The following is an 18,919-nucleotide window of genomic DNA, read 5'->3' as shown; positions in this document are numbered from 1 at the left end:
ATCTATCTAAATGTCTTTCTACAGATCAACGTCTGTCTAAACATTGTAAAACTTATACAGCTCCTTTGAATACTGTAAGCCGATACAAACAGGATTGGCCTTTAATAAACGTAACTTAGCTCCCAATGCTCTACTTTTATTTCTAAATGTGTCTAATTACGAGCAAGCTGTCTTACAAAAATTTACACGTTTCCGTATTACTATGTATATACACAATTGATTGGTGGTACTGTAGTTGAAGATTTGATACGAGCTCAGCATCCTGAGAGTGTAAACGTTCATGGGAAATTGTGAATAACTCAGCCGGGGATACGTTGCGGATACTTCAGGGTGAAAATGGCGACGTGCTTAACATTATAGTCACATTTAGGATCGTCCTCCTTATTTATTTAAGTGCTGTCGCCTTAAGCGTTATTGAAAGAGAGAGAAAATGTCTATTTAGTCGTATGTCTAGCCCAGGTAGTCCTCTGAACCTGACACATGAGGTCACTTCGCGAAGGTAATCGAGCACTAGTAGTCCTTGACGGCGGAGGTCCAGGTGTCCTGAGAATGTTGACCAGGTTCTTTTGATTCTGAGTACTTTTCTCACCACCCGGGGACAAAGTGTCCCGTATCTGCTTGCTAGCTTGTTCCGTCCGTTTACCCTGAGGTGGTGGATCCAGTATTATAGGTGGAGGTTCCTCGAAGAGGATTGGTCTTTGATTTTTAACATCACCATCCGGTGTACTCTGACCAGGTATTCCTTGGCATGGTAGTGGCTTAATAAAAGCTGACTGCTCATCCTCGATAATATTCAAGCCGGATATGTAATTTTCCAGCTTGTGGCTCATTACTGGGGACGATGAGAAACTGTTCGCCTGAGATACACGAAGGGACATGGAGTTTGGTGACAACTGCGTGGAATTCTGTGAATGAAGAACACGCTCAATATCTTTGTTCTATTATTCTATAACATTGAATATTACATATTTCAAATATACTTACAGATGGTCTACTGGCTGGTGGTAATAGTAGACCAGGTCCCATTGGATAAGGTGATGGTGTGGTATAAGGGGACCTTTGAGATTGATACGGACTTATATTGTGAAGCCTTTCAAGTAACTGGGTCTGAAAGTGTAGCTGATCTGTGGAATTACTGGTAGGCTGAACTCCCATGGCTCCAGGATTTCCAGAATAAATCCGATCTGGCGGATAGGAGTAGAAGGAGAATGGCGGCGGATCCAATTCCCAAGGCGAGCTTTGACCCCCGGTGCGCTGAGACTGCACGTGGAAAAAGTAAGTTACCAAAAAAAATTTGTTAAAAGGATCAAATTCACCATTAATGTATTGCCGAGTGTAAATCAAAGCTGTGAAAAGTAGGGGTCGTTTTTATACATGGTTTACTACGGGAAGGTGTTGGACTTTATGGTAAGACTGGATTTCATTGGCTGGTCTATGGTATAGTTAGTTACAACGTAAAGGAGGATTTTAATGTGCATATAAAAACAAGAACCGTACTTGGTCGACAATACATTAATTTTCTAACGACCTTGCTTCAATCATCAGTCCTTTATAGCGTTACCTAGCATTTGTTGGTTGCGTAAAATCCAAAATCCCGTGCGAAGACCTGTCGGACAACACCGTCACACTGGTGCTTAATAATTATTGTATTAGCAAGTATCACAATTAAATCACTTCACTTTCTTGAGATCAGTCGACATCTCTATAGAAAGGAGACAACGTTCCTGCGATGCAAAGTAGTAGCGAAATATTTACGTTCACTTTAAAAAAACAGCTCATTCGTTCCACTCAGTATAAACTGTACAGTGCTTTCATTCTCTGTTACTGCAGTCGGTACTAAGGCTTCGATATTGATTTCGTCTCAGCGACGAAACGTTAAGACAGTATCGCAAGTATATGAGAATATTTGGATGTATCCCTTAAATATTAAATTGTATGTATAAGCGCGCAAAACTCATAAAACAAAATCAAATACCGACACTAAATGATCGTTAAGTAACTTAAATATAATATTACGGCAGGCTGTAAAACGTAAAGTGTGATGTTTGTCAGAGAAGATTGGTTTATTAAAAACTTTTAAAAAATCAGTACAAAACGTGTTATGTTATGTTATATATATACTATAAAAGTACAGATGCATCGTGTTAAGCGTTAATGCGTACGCATCGTAGGCAGGCAGGAAGAATTGCTGGCTGTCGAGCGGATTCATGGTATTCGGTAGAGAGTTACCTGGCCAAGAGTCGACAAGTCAGGAACGGTTGGTGTTTGCGGCATAGCTGTGCCAGTAGGAACCTGAGACTGAGGACTGATATGACTGCCCGAGATACGTTCCTGTTCACGAAGATGACCAACCAAAGCGCCTATATGTTCCAAGAGCTCCTTGTTCTGCACGAGCAGTTGATGAGTCCGTGCCTGAGGATGAACGATACCGTGAAGGAGGGATGAACGAAAAATAAAATAACGATTCTGAAAAATCAAAACCGGGAGTTACTTGAGCTTCGACGCGTGCAGCCGTTTCAGCCGCCAATTGATCCTGCAGAAGTCTCGCGTGAGCGACTGCTGCACGGGTCTGCTGTCCTTGTTGCTCCAGTCGTTCACGAAGTAGCTGAATCTCATGCTTCAAGGCTGTCAGTTCACCTCCTACCAGTAATCCGCCGCTGTCGGATGTAACCGTACCCTAGATAATGGTAGAAAAGGATATATAAAAAAAAGGAACGTACCGGAATTGGAACTAATGGGAGCGCAGCGAAGGTGAATGCAAGTAAAATGGACTCGACTCTAATGGCCGGGAACAATGTGAATTCCTGATGAATTTAACTGAATAAGTCGAGCTTAGTGCTTCATAAGACCAGAGAATGTTCCTGTGGTTATACCCTTAGAGTCCTTGGTTAAGTAGGGGTGCTTGGAGGTATTCACACTTTGTAAAACCATACATGCGCTTGCTACGTGATACTCATAGCGATAAGTTTGGCTCTTCTATGTGATAAACAGAGCACAGTCAGTCCTTAAGGCTGGTTTTCAATGTAGAATTTCATAAATAAAATATAAATATTATGTATTACGTACGGATGGGGACTGTTGGATGGGTGAAGTGGAAGCTGTCGTTGCTGGTACCTCGTGTGATCTCAGCAGACAAGGTACTGAAGTCTGTTGTTCCTGGACCGTATCCTCTCCATCTCCCAGGAGAGAAATGTCTGAAACGTGTGAAATTGAATTCTTTACGGACACCTGGATAAATATCCTGATCTCCTGAGTGAATACGTGCTACGTATAAAACCACAAGAGGATCTAATAGGAACCACCTCAAATATTCTATCAGTCTGTCTGACTTGTAAGAGACGAGATCCATCTAGACTCTCATAAACCGGAAAAGCGTATTCCCTCTCCGGAATCATTCATGAGATGTAAAATATATCCAGCAGAACAGCCACGGTGTAAACAGTCGCAAAAGTCAGTAGGAGGTTAACGACTAAGCGAAACAACCAAGAGAGCGAAGTCGATAAATATTTTGAATATACTGGTAACGCATTGCGGAAGTCGTGGCCGTAGAAGCTTCGAGTCACGTAGAGGAATCACGTCGTTTCCTTTAGAACCTATGGTAACTTAAAGACTTTAAAACACTTTTAGAAAGTACATTTCCGTTTTGTAATATCTACTAGCTTTTCACCATGACACTCATATACAAACTCCACTGCCATTCTAACACGAATGTAAGACACTGCACAATGTAACATAACCCTAATCGATAATTAGTGCAGCTAGTAATTAAATAGAAAAAGACAAAAGAGACCACTCCCAGTCCTGATGACATCTGACTATGATGTCCTAGACGTCTAGCAGCAGAGTTCATTGCCGTCACGCGATATCCTCCTCTGACCCTTCTTTCTCGTTTACCCCAGGGTTTTTATTACCCGAAGACAGACGTACCTAGACAGACGGCGTGCAGCCATGGAAAATGACCAAGTCATTATATGCATTAGCAAACAGGATTGACGTTAGACAAAACAGAACAAAGTACCATTTGGCACACTACGTTATACCATGTCTAGGACTCAGACACAAATGGTATCAGATTAATCGATACTAACCCTTGTGCACTGAGACTGGCGATGGCTGTGGTTGCTCACTTGCGGTCTCATCCTGATCCTCGTAATCCTCGTCCTGGTGCTGATTCTCTCTCTCTCGATCACGTTCCCCACGTTCCTCACCGACGGTATTTAAACTCAGCTTATGGCACACTTCGAAAGCTTGTCCTACGGTTCTCACAACGCGCATCGCCTGGCTCTGCAAAGTTCAAGGAGATCATTAGAATAGAAAAGGACATACTGATCCTTGGGGATGTTGAGTCTGATGATATATATGTATAATACATATATATTAAACGCATATATGTTCAAGAACGTTTTCATTCAAGGATTTGTAGGATGAGTATGAAGATATTTGTAGGGAATTTCTTGCAGGACATTGTCTTTGTTATTCTTGTTAGTTTTTCAAGGGATGAAGAGTAAGTCCAGGGATACGTATACTTTGTAAGTATGAAAATACCAGGTCCTTGGTCTCTGTAAAAAATATTTTATATACATGAGTGCAGGGCTATGTAAAAATATTTTTGAATATTTAGGTATATATTTTGATAGCTCACATACGGGTATACATATATTGTGCAGAAAGACTGCAGCCATGAAGTTTCATATATTTTATATGGATAGACAGATTGCTATTGACAGTATAAAATGTCTTAAGAAGTATATTGGTCCAGTTCGTTAGTGAAATAACGATAAATCTTTGTACTACGTACTAAGTGATGTTAATATCTTCTGTTAAAAAAAAAAAAAAATCTTGCAGACATTAATTTTCTCTGTCTTAAACCATAGCGTGTTACCAACGTGCTTACTCGAATTCGCAAGCAACATTTATTAATGTCTTTAATAAAATTATAAATAATGAGACAATTAATTCTTCCCACGCTGGCGTACGCCTGAATTATACCAGTCTTTTCACTGACCGCGTGAAATTAATAATGGCAGCCATTAACGTTGGTAAAAATTTACCTAACGCCAGTGCGGCAACGAGTCGAATGTATTTCAACAGCATTTTCGATCACAGGGAAGAAAGAGTTAGTAAGGTTAACGACCGGAAATATTTCTGTCGACGGCTATTTAATTCTAACGTTTTTGTATATAAATCGTCTCGAGTCTACGATAGCTTCGCTAACTCGTGAACCAATGGTTTATGCTCGAATAGTTATTCGACGGATCGCGAAGTTCGATTTGAAATTTATGAGATTCCCGCCAATACGATAAAGAGAAAAAGCACTTTTTCATACGATTAACCTTAAAGATTAGGATAAATGTGTTGAGTTTGTATAATAAAACCTGACTGTAGTTTAGTTACAGTATTTCCGAGCTCTTCTTTATCTTGTGATTCCTTGCCTCACGATATGGGCCTTCCTATTCACATAACCTATTTTCGTCGGGGCAGTCAGCCGCGTTTTACCACAAGTTCAAACTATTAATGGTTTCCAGAGCCAAAAGAGCTTCGAACCTGTCAGTTCGATTCACGTTTCAGATACAGGCGAAACTTTGTAATGCGAAACTCGTAATCGGGCAAATTCGTCGAGGCTTCCCAGACTCGTTAAGCCTCTTTGTCACAACTGTCACGACGTCGGTCGGAACTTCCGAGCTTCGAACTAATTCCTCGGGCGACGTTGATCGAATTAATGCTAGATCGAACGATTTACTAATAAAAAAAATATTCACAATGAATACAGTTACTACGTTAATTAAATATCTCAAAAAAATATATATTCGCACAAGGACGCAACGATCGAAAGAAATATTTCTTTGAAAATTCAAAATGGTGTCAGCACGCTCGATTCAAGGTACTCGTGACTGATACCAACCCGCGACGAAGAATATCGGAAAAATTCCCTAGCATCCAGGACAGAAGATTCTCACAGTGAACTTTCTGTATTATCAGTGAACCGATATCCGGCCATCCGTGAAATTCTTAAAGCAATGTATAAAAAGAAGCATTGACACCCTTCGTGAGATTCCTACCCTCCCTCAACGTGACAAGCAGATTTTATTCGCACGTGTATATAATAAAGAGCGCAGTACCTCGGAAAGCTTGCAATTTACCTCGAGCTCGTCCAGGTCGACATTCTCCTCCTCGAATGGATTCTCGTCGAAGGTAAAACCGGAAGTAGAGGATACCGATTGCTGGAGAGATGATTTCAAGGAGCTGGACGGCTTTTTCATCTTCATGTAGTATCCGAATATCTCGGGTTCCTTGAATGACAGTTTCTTCCTCGGCCTTGCGCTTTCGTAGCCAGGACTTCCTGGACTGGGACTACCGCCGGAGCTGACGCTTCCGGGCGACGGAAGATCCCCTGGTGCGCCAGCTTGCTTCGTTGAGTTTTGCAACATCGTGGACGTCCTTTCCACGCTAATTCGACAGAGACTCGGTGATATCGATATTGGTATCAGATGGCAGAATATCGTAGAGCATGTCGCTATTTCCACGGCATCCGGTCGCTCCTTATCATTTTACAATACACGTTACGTAACGCGTTACCAGTGCCGTTAACAGTGATCCAATTTTTTGTGGGTAGAATTAAAGGTTTATCGAGTGGATAAATATTTTTTTTAAATAGTAGCAAAACTTCCTATCAAATTTGCCAACGATCGAGAACGACTGATGGAACAAGGTTTCACTGTGCACTTGTCGCTCGCATGAAAACTGGCACTACCGAACACCGTATAAACATTGGCATGGACTGCAATGAAATTTGCGTCGTTTCAATGCGAATCAGTCGCCCTAAGATGAGCCTGCCTTATCGACGCCTTTTTTTTAAAGGCATACCCAAAGCCCGTCGGATACTTCAGAGACAGATACAAGAAACATACATACTGGAGAAGAGATTGGGGAATGTGAAACAACGTCTGGGCATTCTTCGAGTGAGAGACTTGAAGAAGCACACCTGAGGTGTATGAAAAGGACGGGGTTATGAGAAAGGAGAATATTGAAGAAAAACGGATGAGTGAAAAGAAAGAAAGTAAAAAGTAATATGTGTATATCAAGGAATTTTTTTTTTCAAGTCTCTTCGCCACTTGGCAATTTGCCTTTGCGTTAATGTTTTTTCCCTTTAGTTTCATAAATAGCCTTCAGTCAAATATACGTGTAACAATGGAGGCTTCGCGAGAAGAACTTAGTACCCTGAGAAGTATGAAGTACTAAGTGACAGGATGTTTGTTGTGAATTATTAGGCCTTAAGACTTCCCTTACGGTAGACAATAGTAAATCATGAGAACTGCCAAGTACAAGAGTTAAGAATTTGTGAACGTGCAGCGACAAGGGTGCTAGTCGTATTTCATCCTAAGCTAAGAGCAAGAGAGACAGAGAATAAAATTTGTACAGGGAACGAAAAGCGCGATTAGATGTAATCCAAGTGTGAAAGTCCTACTGATGAGTTCAGTCCCGTTTAATTAATACAGGAGGTATGAATCCCGAGGGAGTAGAGAGACACGAAGATAGCCACGAATCCGAATTGTATACAACGAAAGGGGATACATGTGGATCACTGATAACAGCACAGACGTTACGATTGTGTCAGATTAACCGAACACGTGTAGTGGTACACTTATTATTATCGCCCGAGACAAAGTCACCATATACGATAAACACCCGGCTGCCAGTAGGTATCACAATAAAAGCCAGTTGATTAGTTAGACACGCGAGCCATAGTCAATAGTGCTTGGCATTCGTGTGGGTGTCGATATCACAAATAGCTTCAGTTTCAAGTCATCTCAGACTGATTTAACAAAGAACGTACTGAAGGTAGTGCGCATATTTCTCTTTCGAAGAATCGCATCGACGCTCCGGCCTGTTGTTTAATGTGATTTAGGGCGAGCCTGTACATAGGCAATAAGAATTATTTACGTCGTCATGGTACGATTCGATTTATAAAGTCATACTGATTTGGCTTGCCGCTCTTTTTCCGTGATATTTAATTGGACGGTAGTGCGAAGCCTTCCGTGCGAGGCCGTCATCGTTGGCTTTCGATTATTTTTCCTCGGGCTTATTTATAAGTGCATTAATATTCTCGGTTCGAAGCTTAATGGCGTTTCCGCGGGGGAACTCGACGCAGGCCGTCGCAGACTGGAGAGGCTGCCGCCTCGTAGCTCGCTTGGGTTATAGCGTCGTTGGCAGGCCTGTTGGCCGCTTGGTTTTTCGTCTGCTTCGCTGTGAGACCAAACGACCGAGCGACTGCTTTTACTGTTGACTGTATAGACTATTAAGCCGGTGGACTGGCTGGGTGGCTGACTGGCTGAGATATGCACGTCTGCTGGGTGGCTGTCTCGCGTGATTCTCGTTTACTCGCAACGTGGGACAATGCGAAAGGTATACGCGGCGAACATAACCACGAACTGAGGGCGTCTCGCGTCGGCAGACTATACGAGCTATTTTAATAACCTCCTACCCGCTGTTGTATGTACAGTCGGCTCTTGGTCTATACTCTTCTCACTTCTATTTCTTTCACTAGCCTTATTATTTCTGCTTTTCCATCCTATTTATCTCAGTCTCTCCTCTACAATTTGACGTATCGCTCTCTCGGTCTATCTTCTTTTATACCGACCGCGCTCTTACGCGAAGAACTATAAAATATTCCCGGCATGCATCTGTCTCCTTTGGCACTGATATATGTATATGAAACCGCAGGGATCATCCGGACGATTTTGTTTATGCCTTGTGAAAAGCGCAACACCTATTTATAGCGGATAATAATGTCAGTTGATAAAACGCCAGCTACTACGTGAATCCGTGAAATTATTATAAGTCCACGTACCACGGACCCGTAACGTACCCGGCGACCGTCACGCTCCGTGAATAGAACCGTACAATTTTTATTTACCCCATTTAACGTAAAGCAGCTTTTAGGCATCGTGCAGAGAGTGGTGCAACGTCCAATTTTCTACTGGTCCACGCGTGTCTTCGGTCCTTTAGATTTTATACCGTTCGACTTTAGATCATTTTTAGATTTAATAACGCACCGTCTAATTCCGCTCGCTGACCTCGTATTCCTTCTTAACTGTCAAAGACACGTGCATTCGAAGTTCCACAAACTCCAGGGACACCAAACTCGAGGAAGTCATAAAAGCCCACGGCTGCCAATACAAAAGGGTGATTCGCTCTATCTCACAGCTCGGTTCTATGAGCGTCGAAGAACTTTCTTAGAATAACGTCAATGTCCCATTGTTAACGTTCCAAGATGTCCTTTTTCGCTTAACCTTCATTTTTTACGCCGTGAGCTTCGGCCGAGCGCACCTGCATTATTTCTTTAGCGTGAAGTCAGTCGCACGAGGGTAAACAGTAGAAAGACTGTGCGGCGGGTAAGAATTTAAATCCGTACTAGGATCGCTCGTTGTAAACGCGTATATCGCGTGGAAAAATGCAGTAAATATTTATCAAAGATAATCATACGAAGATAACTCCTCGGAGTGTATTTATGGTAAGTTGCGATTGTATATATTTTAAATTCAAAAGATTTTCCATATTTCCGTTGTCCTTCTCAGAGCCGACTATTTTAATTCGTCGTTATTACAAATTAGTCCAACGTATTTTCGTGCACATGGAAGAGTTCCAAGTGACTTTCGATCGGGACGGAATTGCCAGGTGAAAAATCACATAGCCCAGCGACGTAACTCTGGGCTCTCAATTAACGGAATTCCAATAGTCCGGTTTCTTTTTTATTTTTTAACGTAATCGTCGCGATTCCATTCCCGCCGCGGACACGAGGACAGCTTTGAGACAGGCGTGAGACAGCTAAGCGTAGTTTCCTCCGTGTTTATAGATATTGCTTTATTGCTGACGCGAATCGCTGACGCACTTCCCTGGCTTGGGCTTTGTATAACGCAAGATTTTTAAACCGTCCCTCTACCCGTACTATACCGTGTACGATTAAAGATTTACGTGGCCAAAGTCCTATGGCTTTGCTGATGGAATTTGTTACAAATGCAATCTATACTTACCGCAATGTTATTTATTTTATCTACCTGCTTAGCAAACGCAGTGTAGTTTAGCAGGGTTGTTAATGGCGTCCCCCAACCCCGTCATAAATAAAGGATTGAACAGTTTATGACTGAATAAAATTGTAATGGTACGGTTAGGGGGGCGCTGCTCTTTTGGCAGCCATATTGGACAAATAAAAGTGATATCTGAGAACGGAATATCGTCAGCGTTATACAGTCAGTCGCTGAATCGAGTCTGGATTATATATTTAGATATTTTATAACTGACTAAGCGAATTACTAAGGTATCCATGGTATTTTTATTCTACGTCTTTTTTTAATACCAAAATTTAGATAAGACCGAAATGGCTTCTATTTGTGTTTCTTACAGACTGACAGGGAGAATCAAAACTTCATCATTGATTATATTAATGCAACATCCAGTCGGTACTGTCATGCAAATGGCGAAGATCATTTTGCCAGTGACGAGTTAAACATTTAAAGGAGAATCAAAGCTGGCACGATCCACTTTCATTGTTTATTCATACAGCAAAGCGCCATGGTAAACCCTTTAGAATAAAGAGATAACGATTGTATAAATTTTTCGTGGCGACCCTGCTGAATCGTATGATTCCATTAAGTGTGCAAGAGTCACAAGAGTAAATTTGAATATTTATCTTTATTTACCTTTTTACTAGATTTGAAGACGTTACACTTGAAGGTATTGCTGCTACCGTCACGAGCAATGTAACTGAAGATTTTCAAATCATGGCTGTCGTGAGAGACGTAGAATATCCTGAAAATAAAAAAGATATCTTATTCGAAGCCGATGAGTATAAAGGTGAGAATCTCATGTATAAATTATCTTGACTCAGACTGACGTGCTCAAAAGAAAAAGAAAATCAGCGCGACTCGCCCCACGGAAATGGAAAATAGGAAGGAAGCGTGGAAAGGCAGAGTAACAAGACTTTCTGGAAAAAACGTATAAGAGGATAACCTGTATATTGGATGCTGCATCAGGAATATTTTATTCTCGTCCATCCATTGTTGTTTCTTCTGTAACAATAAATTATAAAAAGAATTTTAATACATGGATACAGATGTAATAAGCTCTTATTGTTAGACGTATTGAACTTTTGTATGAGAAACTTGAAAATTTGTTAAAAATTAATTTTCAAAAATCTATCATAAAATTATTACCTTCTTCTTCCGTAGAGTCACTTTCAATCCATCCACAGACACCTCCAACGTCACTTTCTTCTTTTTGATCCCCTTGGCCTTAAACTCGTACTGTCAATGGTAAATAAATTTTTACAGAATATTATAATCACACTGATAACAGTGCAAGAAACAAATTCATGCTGAATAGCTTATTCACTAGAAAGCTTACCAGTTATTGATACTTAGCGTAAAGATTATAATTCTCAACGAAAAGCAAACTCACCCGGATCCTCCGCATCGCCGCCACGATCTCCACTCTGCTAGTGGGCCTGGGTACCTCCATAGATCCGATAAACTGCAAGCAAGAAACGCACCTTAATGTACATGTTATAACGTCGAATAATGTAGATTTAATAGAAGTAAAGAGAAATTTATTTTCCCTTTGTTATCAGCACTGTACGATTAGCACCCTTCACTTCCTTGACTATAAATTCACAGCCTCAGGAACTATTGCGTTAAATGACTCACAATGCACTGGATTGACTGCTAATAGCGCTACGTTTCACGGCCTGGCATTCCTTTTGTTTTTGTTTCAAGTAGAAAGCAAGAATAATTAATTGAGTGTAAAATATCAAAACTTTCAATTCACCCATAATACAACAATAGCAAACACCTATAATCATCTGAAAGACAAGCTTGTGTTCCATTGTTACATAACCTCAAGTCAACAGGACTTCCTTATAATGCAATCAGGAAATGCAAAGCGCCCATGAACCCGGTAAATCCTGTATAAAGTCCCAAGAGATCTTATATTAGTCAGAGATACCTAGACTCAGCATTAACCTAAGTCAAAGTCTCAAAAATCACTGAGCATTCAATTTCCTTTTCAGGAATGAATAGATACAGTGAAAAGACATTGAGCCGCACAAATAAATTCCATAAACCGCACGTTACAATAAGCCTGTAAGCCTGGTGTAAATACGCAGGTGCGTTGCGTTTATACGCAGGATCCGTTCTAAATAGGTAATATGAATCGCAAAAATAATCTATATGTATGTATATATATATATATATATATATATATATATACCAAGCTAGAAATCAGCTGTTGGTGACAGGTTGCTTATACAATGAGACGCCAGAAATCCTAGTCTAATGACAGTATATTGTTCTAATTCCATCGCGCACTGCCATAAGAAATGTTCACTTGAAAACAAGGCTTTACATTCGCATGTCTGACAATAAGTAAGCAAAATAACACCTCACTCCGAAGTCTAACCAGTCACACTAAGAAGACGTGTACTAGACACGCTTTGAAATCTACTGAAGGTTTAGCCAAGGAAGGTGATAATACGTGATCCTAGACACGCTATCTATTGGCAATAGTCTCAAGTTGTAAGACAGGATGATAGTTACAAGTATCTAGATATATCAATGTAACATAGAAAATAGAAAGAGAGTAAGAGAACAGGCATAATCCGAATTTAGAAATCCCTGCTTGAGTTACGTTCGGCCACGTGCAGGTCGTATCGCATATGCACACACGTGTGCAAAGACGAAAGAGGTTGGAAGTGACGCTGCAGTGGATCAGCTTGAACCAGAGAAAATATAGAAATTGGAGCAACGACTAGGTCTCGACGTCATCCAAACGACTTCTTTTGTATCTTCGGGACTATTTTCCTATTTCTTTTTGCTCCTCTTCTATACTTTTTCATAGCAGCATCTTCCACGCTGACTTAAACGAGATCTGATACTTTGGTCGACTTCAGGATTCAATCCAGTGAAATTAATAACAATTCCAAGTGCGACGAATCCGAAATGTCACTGGGACTAAAATGAAGGAAACAAAAACAGAGATTAGACTTTCAGTTAACTGGACTTGGATTCAACATCCTTTTACTTGACGATAACGAAAATTTCTTTGAAAAACTGTACCTCCATGTATTCAATTTCTTTTATACGCATATAAGGTCGACCTACAGTGCCAGGAAGATTACGCTCCAGCATCCAGACTGAGTTTGGTTAATAATGATGGTCAGAGCTGGTAGAGAATTCTTCCGGGAACTTGATGCCGATGTAAATACGTGGAATGATAACGGAGATGTAACGGTGGATACGCAATTGCGTGTACGCAGCTTTTATGAGTATATCCGAGCAGCACAAAAGCTTCACCTTTTCTCAGAACGAGAGCTACTGAAATAAACACGTGCAAAGTGACGTCATAGGACTATGGTAGCGGTAGCAAGCTCCAAAAATATCCTGCGTCGTCGGCGTCGTCGTCGCTGTCGTCGTTGACGGCGTCGTCGTCGCGTGCTCTGCGACAGGTCTAGAAGATGCACCGTCTAGTGCATCTAATCTTATCCACGTCTAATCTATTCTTACTTATGATATTGCAATATCTTGAACTGTCTCTGTACTTTGACAATGATAATCCTTATGGTCCATCGAGTACAGTTTCTTTGATTGATATTCGTCTTATCGATCTAGATCAGATTGGATGCTGTGACGTGTATGGTCCATAGGTCTAAAAAATTTTAAATAAAAAAAATTAATATATCTAACCACCAATCAAAAATTTTCGGAAAGGTCAATCAAACTGATTGCAGTTTGTCAGAAAAATAATTTAGACGTTCGACACGCAACCTACCTGAGGTATGAGAAATGTATAAATTATCGAAGAACTGATAACGGTTGGCAAAAAGACTGAAGAAGCTTATCAGGAATGACAATCGTATTTTTATGACGTAACAGTGACAAATATAATAGAATAATCGAATAATCCAGAAGTTGCTTGAAGATTCGCAAATAAAGTTTATCAGGTATCTTCCTCTCGTTCATTCTGAATTTCCACGAGAATCTCAATTGGAATCCGCAGCGACGGCGTCAGGAAGATATGAACGTTGATATAGAACGATCTTACTATTCGTTCCCAGTCCGATTCAGTAAATATGTAAAGTGACATTGCCAGCACTGAACTCGATAGAACCTTCGACCGACATTACCATAAGAGAAAAATCGAAGCGTCACAATGCGTTTTATCGGATAGAAGATATATATATATATTCTACTTGGTGAATATAAAATTGCTTTATTCCCACTCTCCCAAAGCATGCTTCAGGGTGAAACGTAGCAGCGAAGGTAGTGGATGGTAAAATGAAATTCCTAAGGAAATCACGAATAACATGGCGAGCGTGCTCCGTAGAAAAAATACAGTACGTAGTATCGCGTATATTACGTATATACGGAGAAATGGATTGCGCTGTACTAAAGTGCGCTATTGCTATTACGTGCTACGCTGTGCTGTACCTTGGCGTGGAAAATAATTCCACGATGGAAGGCCTCCTCGCTGTGCAGCGGTATTCGCGTATCGTACTCGTCATTATGCACGAGGTTGTACTGCTTCTTAGAGGGCATGCTTGGCCCGACTTCATCCGATTATGCTCCTCTAGCTCCGCTGTAAGAAAATAGATTGAAAAATATAATTAAAAATTCAATAATAGCAGTTTAATTATTGTCATCATTAATTTCTAGTAGGTATAACAATTTGCATGTTTCACGTGCAATCTGCATAACCCTGTGTCAAAGTACATTGCATAGGTACCTGATATGACATCAACGTACTCTGTGTTATTATCAAAGGATTTTATATTCATATCAGAGCGTTCCTGGATTCATTGAAAATTTTAATAAATTTGTCAAGCCGACCTATTCCATATGTGTCTAGATTGGAATCCAATCGAGCCAGGGAGACATTGGCAATCATAAACGATGGAATGGTAAAGCGAAAACTTTTGTGATAAATTTAATTCCAGGGATAACGTAATTTGGAGTATATCGATTTCCACGAAATGGATTGTTTCACAGTCAGTTAGGAGAGCGAAGTGGATTTTCGGATATCCTTCAGGTCTGTAGACGTAAATCGAACGAATTTTCGCTAGAGGGTTTTCGATATAGGTTAGAACCCTTGGATATTTCTTAGACCGAGGAGAGGAGACACTATTGGAAAAGATTTATGATTCCCTCGTTCTATTTGAAAAGGTATGTCCTTTGTAGAAGAACTAAAAAAAACAAGGGCGACAATGTCAAAGAAAATTGTGGCTGGAAGAAAAAAAATTCGGACCATTTTCAATTTCAAGTCCGTTATGAAAAGCAATAAATATCTGATGGACGTGCAAACGATATAATTCACAAATAAATGAAATATTAGGTCACATGTTGGGTAAAAAAATAAGACAATGATTCCATTGTATTCTGGTATTTCGTTACCTGCGTATATCGCGTTCCGACGGATGGTCGTAAAATGATTTTTTCGAGTACATCGTATCAGAGCCATTTTTTTAAAATATCCTATGAAAAAAAATATGAGATGCAGTTTACATGTCGATTGAAATATAAATTGTGGATATTTCATTTGACTGAGGCGATTAAATTCTAGTCGGCGATAAATAACGTTTGAATGCTGAAAAAATCCGTTGGGCCAATTGACGACAGTCGCAAAACTGACTTGGCTCGGCGAGCCTGTTTTCATAAGATACGAAATTGTAGCATCCATCCATCTATCCAACTATCCATCGTACTCCCCTGTAATCCTGACAGTGGGAAACGCGTTAAGCCAACCAAGAAAATAGTCCAAGAACGCACTCGATCATCGTTCATTTTATATAAAAGTTGCAGATGGCGCTGCGGAATGGAATTGAAACGATCAAAGGCGAATGGACGCTCGTGACGGTGTGGACAGGACTAACGACAAACCATTGAAATATTCTACGATGATAATTCACATGATTGAACGTGTTAACGAAATGTTGTGACTTTTGATTTATGAGTACACTGAATAAAAGTAAAGTCAAAAGAAATTAAAGACAGAGGCTTGGGTAAATTGTCAATGGTTTATTTATCGGAAAACTTTATTCGACAGACTAAATAAATCAAATGAGAAAATAAACTCGATATCGATAATATAGCCAGTCGAGAACAGAGAACGATTTATTGTCGTTTTAAACTTTGCCGCCATATTTGATATATTTATCTATTTCGTTTATTTAACTTTTTATCAGATGATTACAGTGCGTAGATACCTGAAGAATCTTTCAACGCTTGGAAACCCTCTAGAAGGATTTGTATCACAAGGGAAGAGTGAAGCGGCGTCCATATACAGGGTGTCTTATAAATGTCAAACAAAGGAGAATCGGTGGATAAATGCATGAGTCCGATGATCCTGTATCGTGCAAGGATGCTTTGAAAGGTTCTGTGAGTTTCGAAGCAAAGAAACAGCAGCTGCACGTTACCGAAGCCAATCTGAGATTAAGAGAAGGAGATGGAAGTATCCTTGTGGTAAATGGTCGAGGAAGAAGTTAGAAGGCCGAGGGCCTCGACAGGCTGCAAACTCGAAAGTCTTCGTATCTTGCTTGACACTCGCTAGGTAGATTTATTCTTAGAGTTCCTTCTGGAATGTATGTACACAGTCCGAGACTGCTAGCTTTGTTTCACAAATCCGCGAAGGTAAAGCTAGGAGGAACCGACATATCGGATAGCTCGTATAACGCTATCACGAAAGAAGATCCAGGTGTATTTATTAAAGGTATTAATAACATTAGAAAAGTATCATCCAAGAGGATTGAATGACCAATGCCGCAAGACCATGATTCGACGACAAGAAAAGGAAGCTATACTGAAAAGGAAATTACCTTCTTCCTATTAACAATTTCTTTTAGTCCTCGAGTCCGCCCGGTGTATGGCTGCCATTGTAATAGAAGGAAAATACAATATGGCTTCGTGAGGAGAATACGAAATTATTCGCAGCTCTGCAAATGTCATCTATTAATAATGACAAAAGCACGGTTAACGTCCAGGGATGTTTACCCACGAGAATTAATTCAAATCGCTGAATCTCAGTCTATAGGTATATTGGATTGACGCCAAACACATAATGTTTTATTTAAACGAAAAAAAAATACTGACAAGAGATTCGCATTAGGCTCTCCGATACAATATAAAATATATTGCTTCTCTTCTTATAGGGTGAAACACATCAGGGACGGCGTTCTACGTGAATTTTACCTTACTGGTCTATCTCTCGGTCGAGATACAAGGTTCAAATTCCATGGGAGGATGCACCTTTGTGTACGCACACCTGAATAAAGCGGTCTTCACATCGGAGAGACAGAGTGCTTACTCAAGGGCCGCTTGTCGTTTTATTCAAACTATCACCTCCAACTCTAATAAATATGCATTACGCTAATCGTGCGTTGCATGCATTTTATAATAGTCTATAATCGTAGCCCTAAGATCTGGTATTCACACAGAGTATTAACCCCAGAGAAGCTAAGGTATTTGTTCAAAGAAAACCTTCAGACTCATATAAATAAATAAATTTAACCACCGCATCAATTTTATCCTATCAGAAATACAAAACTAGCAACTATCACAAAGAATCAGATATGGAAAAACAAAAGAAGAATCTTCATGTGCATCTTGCGTGAAAATCGAAACATTCCAATTTACGTACGTTAAGAAAAAGAAATGTTATGACATTTGTTTATCGACTACTCTCTCGTAAAAATCTGTCTTTCACTTTCTGTCCGTTGTGGACGCTGCTTAAATCTAGTATAGGCAGTCAGGCAGGAGCTATACGTACACATTCACGTTTCCCAGTGGTGAACCAACGTACACCAATGTTCCATCACATAACTGGCCTCTCTCTTCTTGGAAACGGATGACAGTGCTTGGGACTCTTGCCCTGTAAACGTCCAGTCCCGCAGGACCACCTATGCCACAAGCTACGTTACACAAAGCGAAGCACTTAACCTGCCAGTGGCATTCCGAAGACTCCCGTCCATTATTTCATAGTGGCGCACACCCTTCCCGTAAGCACAAGAGCAAAGGAAAAAAGCAGTCTTGTGTGAATCAGAGAAATCACGACTTTTAACAGTAACAAATCCGATCACTCGAAATGAATTACCTCATTCCTATAACGGACAATATGTCACGAGTTAATTATCCAAGGGATAAAACGAGGGTTGACAACATTTATTTTTAAATAATCACTCATCACTTTTATTTGTTTTATACCGATCGCGACACGTTTATTCCTTTACTCTGTATTTGTATCGTATTTTATATCTTTGCTCCTGTAATCACTACTTTAACACGCTCACTTTGTGATTTTAATACACGACTCTATCGCGTTAAGTTACACATGGGATTTCTCATGAAATAATTTTGCCGGGCACGTCACGACGAGCGATGCTCAGCGTGCGCGGCTGTAAATATGGCCCTTTGGGAACGATACGAAACATCCCCGCCGTAAGCCGAACCGGCATCACACTGAAAACCGGCTGCTGGCTATAATCACAAACCTCAAAGCGGGAACAGTCCGTATACTTCGCCTGAGCTCCATCTGTGACCATTACGGCTAACCCCACGCACGGTCGATATCGCCTACGCGGAATTTCTTCGCCGACATTCGTTCGGAGTGACCTTAACATTTGAATTTATATTATTAAATATATATATAAAATTGAATCATGATATTTAACAATGAATATTTTTTATCTCTTAACGTTCTGTTAGATTGAGCTAACTTCTTACTTGATTCAAAGAGAAATTGGAACATGGAGGATGTTTATTATTATTATATTTTGTTAGAACGTATGCACAGTAATTTCTTATCATTTTCTTGGAATTAGTGCGAATTAGCAATTACGGAAAAGCGTTATTAGTGTGTACGTGGTATATACTTCGGACAC

General features: G+C 40.3%; 1 protein-coding gene and 1 long non-coding RNA gene across 12 annotated transcripts; one reads left to right on the top strand and one right to left on the bottom strand.

The window, feature by feature from the left end:
- Nucleotides 1-120: 120 nt before the first annotated feature.
- Nucleotides 121-18,536, bottom strand: LOC107272083 (carboxyl-terminal PDZ ligand of neuronal nitric oxide synthase protein). Of its 10 annotated transcripts, XM_015748852.2 has the most exons (13): nucleotides 14,478-14,616; nucleotides 13,107-13,695; nucleotides 12,679-13,001; nucleotides 11,455-11,526; nucleotides 11,211-11,300; nucleotides 11,008-11,066; nucleotides 10,698-10,806; nucleotides 4,089-4,284; nucleotides 3,067-3,194; nucleotides 2,492-2,677; nucleotides 2,230-2,412; nucleotides 985-1,260; nucleotides 121-905 (listed from the first exon to the last, which is right to left on the bottom strand). In XM_015748852.2, the coding sequence occupies exons 4-13, from the start codon at nucleotides 11,512-11,514 to the stop codon at nucleotides 435-437; spliced, it is 1,758 nt and encodes a 585-aa protein (XP_015604338.1). In that variant the 5' UTR covers nucleotides 11,515-11,526; nucleotides 12,679-13,001; nucleotides 13,107-13,695; nucleotides 14,478-14,616; the 3' UTR covers nucleotides 121-434. The 10 variants fall into 10 exon arrangements, with proteins under 10 accessions (XP_015604338.1, XP_015604334.1, XP_015604337.1 ...); XM_015748848.2 differs by lacking the exons at nucleotides 12,679-13,001; nucleotides 13,107-13,695 and adding an exon at nucleotides 17,809-18,536 and having other exon boundaries at nucleotides 14,478-14,625; XM_015748851.2 differs by lacking the exons at nucleotides 12,679-13,001; nucleotides 13,107-13,695; nucleotides 14,478-14,616 and adding an exon at nucleotides 12,262-12,590.
- On the top strand, nucleotides 8,265-10,847 carry LOC107272099. Of its 2 annotated transcripts, none has more exons than XR_001538823.2 (4): nucleotides 8,265-8,403; nucleotides 10,064-10,315; nucleotides 10,402-10,572; nucleotides 10,709-10,847. It is a non-coding gene; the product is annotated as an uncharacterized LOC107272099 (long non-coding RNA). The 2 variants fall into 2 exon arrangements; XR_001538824.2 differs by lacking the exon at nucleotides 8,265-8,403 and adding an exon at nucleotides 9,181-9,511.
- Nucleotides 18,537-18,919: the final 383 nt, after the last annotated feature.

Source organism: Cephus cinctus, unplaced genomic scaffold, assembly GCF_000341935.2.
Source record: "Cephus cinctus unplaced genomic scaffold, Ccin1 Ccin1_scaffold1109, whole genome shotgun sequence".
NCBI classification, from domain to species: Eukaryota; Metazoa; Arthropoda; class Insecta; order Hymenoptera; family Cephidae; genus Cephus; species Cephus cinctus.
Note: the sequence above shows the minus strand (reverse complement) of the source record. Positions and strands in the feature narration are given on the sequence as shown.